Source organism: Charadrius vociferus, unplaced genomic scaffold, assembly GCF_000708025.1.
Source record: "Charadrius vociferus isolate BGI_N301 unplaced genomic scaffold, ASM70802v2 scaffold239, whole genome shotgun sequence".
NCBI classification, from domain to species: domain Eukaryota; kingdom Metazoa; phylum Chordata; class Aves; order Charadriiformes; family Charadriidae; genus Charadrius; species Charadrius vociferus.
Genome location: NW_009649928.1, coordinates 1,128,537 through 1,130,421, shown reverse-complemented (window position 1 = coordinate 1,130,421; position 1,885 = coordinate 1,128,537). Strand labels below are relative to the sequence as shown.

The window sequence follows — 1,885 nt, the reverse complement described above, 5'->3', positions numbered from 1 at the left end:
CGAGGTCTCTTTTTGTTTGGGAGCGGGGGGCCCGATCCGTTTCAAAGGGGGCCGAGCCCACGCGTGACGGCGGCCCCGCCGGCTGCAGGTCAAGAATGATTGAGTTAATTCTTATTACCCTGACAAGATTACTCCTAATTACCCTCACACTGAGACTCTCCAATCTAACCTCGTCTTTAATGGTCCTTTAACCCCCCATTACCCCCAGCGCTGCGGGTTTATAAACCTTTTAATAATTCCAGCGCATTGTCATTCTTATTTATCCATTAACCCCTCACATTTATGGTTATTAATTTCGATACCATTTACAGCTTTTTAGGACTATTCTAAAAGTGATCCGCAGCTCTGCCGGGGCGGTGGGAGGGGGGGGAGAAGTGGGGGGAGCAAGGGAGAGGAGAAGGGAGGAAAAGGGAGAGGAGAAGGGAGGAAAAGGGAGAGGAGAAGGGAGGAAAAGGGAGAGGAGAAGGGAGGAAAAGGGAGAGGAGAAGGGAGGAAAAGGGAGAGGAGAAGGGAGGAAAAGGGAGAGGAGAAGGGAGGAAAAGGGAGAGGAGAAGGGAGGAAAAGGGAGAGGAGAAGGGAGGAAAAGGGAGAGGAGAAGGGAGGAAAAGGGAGAGGAGAAGGGAGGAAAAGGGAGAGGAGAAGGGAGGAAAAGGGAGAGGAGAAGGGAGGAAAAGGGAGAGGAGAAGGGAGGAAAAGGGAGAGGAGAAGGGAGGAAAAGGGAGAGGAGAAGGGAGGAAAAGGGAGAGGAGAAGGGAGGAAAAGGGAGAGGAGAAGGGAGGAAAAGGGAGAGGAGAAGGGAGGAAAAGGGAGAGGAGAAGGGAGGAAAAGGGAGAGGAGAAGGGAGGAAAAGGGAGAGGAGAAGGGAGGAAAAGGGAGAGGAGAAGGGAGGAAAAGGGAGAGGAGAAGGGAGGAAAAGGGAGAGGAGAAGGGAGGAAAAGGGAGAGGAGAAGGGAGGAAAAGGGAGAGGAGAAGGGAGGAAAAGGGAGAGGAGAAGGGAGGAAAAGGGAGAGGAGAAGGGAGGAAAAGGGAGAGGAGAAGGGAGGAAAAGGGAGAGGAGAAGGGAGGAAAAGGGAGAGGAGAAGGGAGGAAAAGGGAGAGGAGAAGGGAGGAAAAGGGAGAGGAGAAGGGAGGAAAAGGGAGAGGAGAAGGGAGGAAAAGGGAGAGGAGAAGGGAGGAAAAGGGAGAGGAGAAGGGAGGAAAAGGGAGAGGAGAAGGGAGGAAAAGGGAGAGGAGAAGGGAGGAAAAGGGAGAGGAGAAGGGAGGAAAAGGGAGAGGAGAAGGGAGGAAAAGGGAGAGGAGAAGGGAGGAAAAGGGAGAGGAGAAGGGAGGAAAAGGGAGAGGAGAAGGGAGGAAAAGGGAGAGGAGAAGGGAGGAAAAGGGAGAGGAGAAGGGAGGAAAAGGGAGAGGAGAAGGGAGGAAAAGGGAGAGGAGAAGGGAGGAAAAGGGAGAGGGGTAAAGAGGAAAAGGGAGAGGAGAAGGGAGGAAAAGGGAGAGGAGAAGGGAGGAAAAGGGAGAGGAGAAGGAGAGGACCGGCTCTCGCCCTGCGGAGAAGCCGGGGCTGAGTGCATCACCGCCCCGCATCGCTCCCTCACCTGAATGCAGGCTGTTTTCTTTGGCAGTATTGCTGTTATTTAGGTAATCTTCTTTGCAGACAAACTTGTTTTCGTCTATGATGTAGAGCTCCTCGCCGGTGGAGAGTTGCTTGTTACACATCATACACGTAAAACAGTTCAAGTGGAACACTTTGCTCCGCGCCCTGCGGACCAGGTCGCTGGGGGAGATGCCCTGGGCACAGCCCGCGCACTTGGTCCCGAAACACCTGCGGGGAGACGGCCGGGCCGGGGGTCAGCAGCGCCCGCCCAACCGAGGGACCGGCCCGCAGCCC

General features: G+C 54.7%; 1 protein-coding gene across 1 annotated transcript in view; it reads right to left on the bottom strand.

Annotated features, from left to right (window-relative positions):
- LHX1 (LIM homeobox 1) overlaps positions 1–1,885 on the bottom strand; it is a 19,613-nt gene that overhangs the window by 938 nt on the left and 16,790 nt on the right. The window contains exon 3 of the mRNA XM_009891186.1: positions 1,593–1,819. Within this exon, the coding sequence (XP_009889488.1) occupies positions 1,593–1,819 (227 nt within the window). The remainder of the gene's footprint in view (positions 1–1,592; positions 1,820–1,885) is intronic.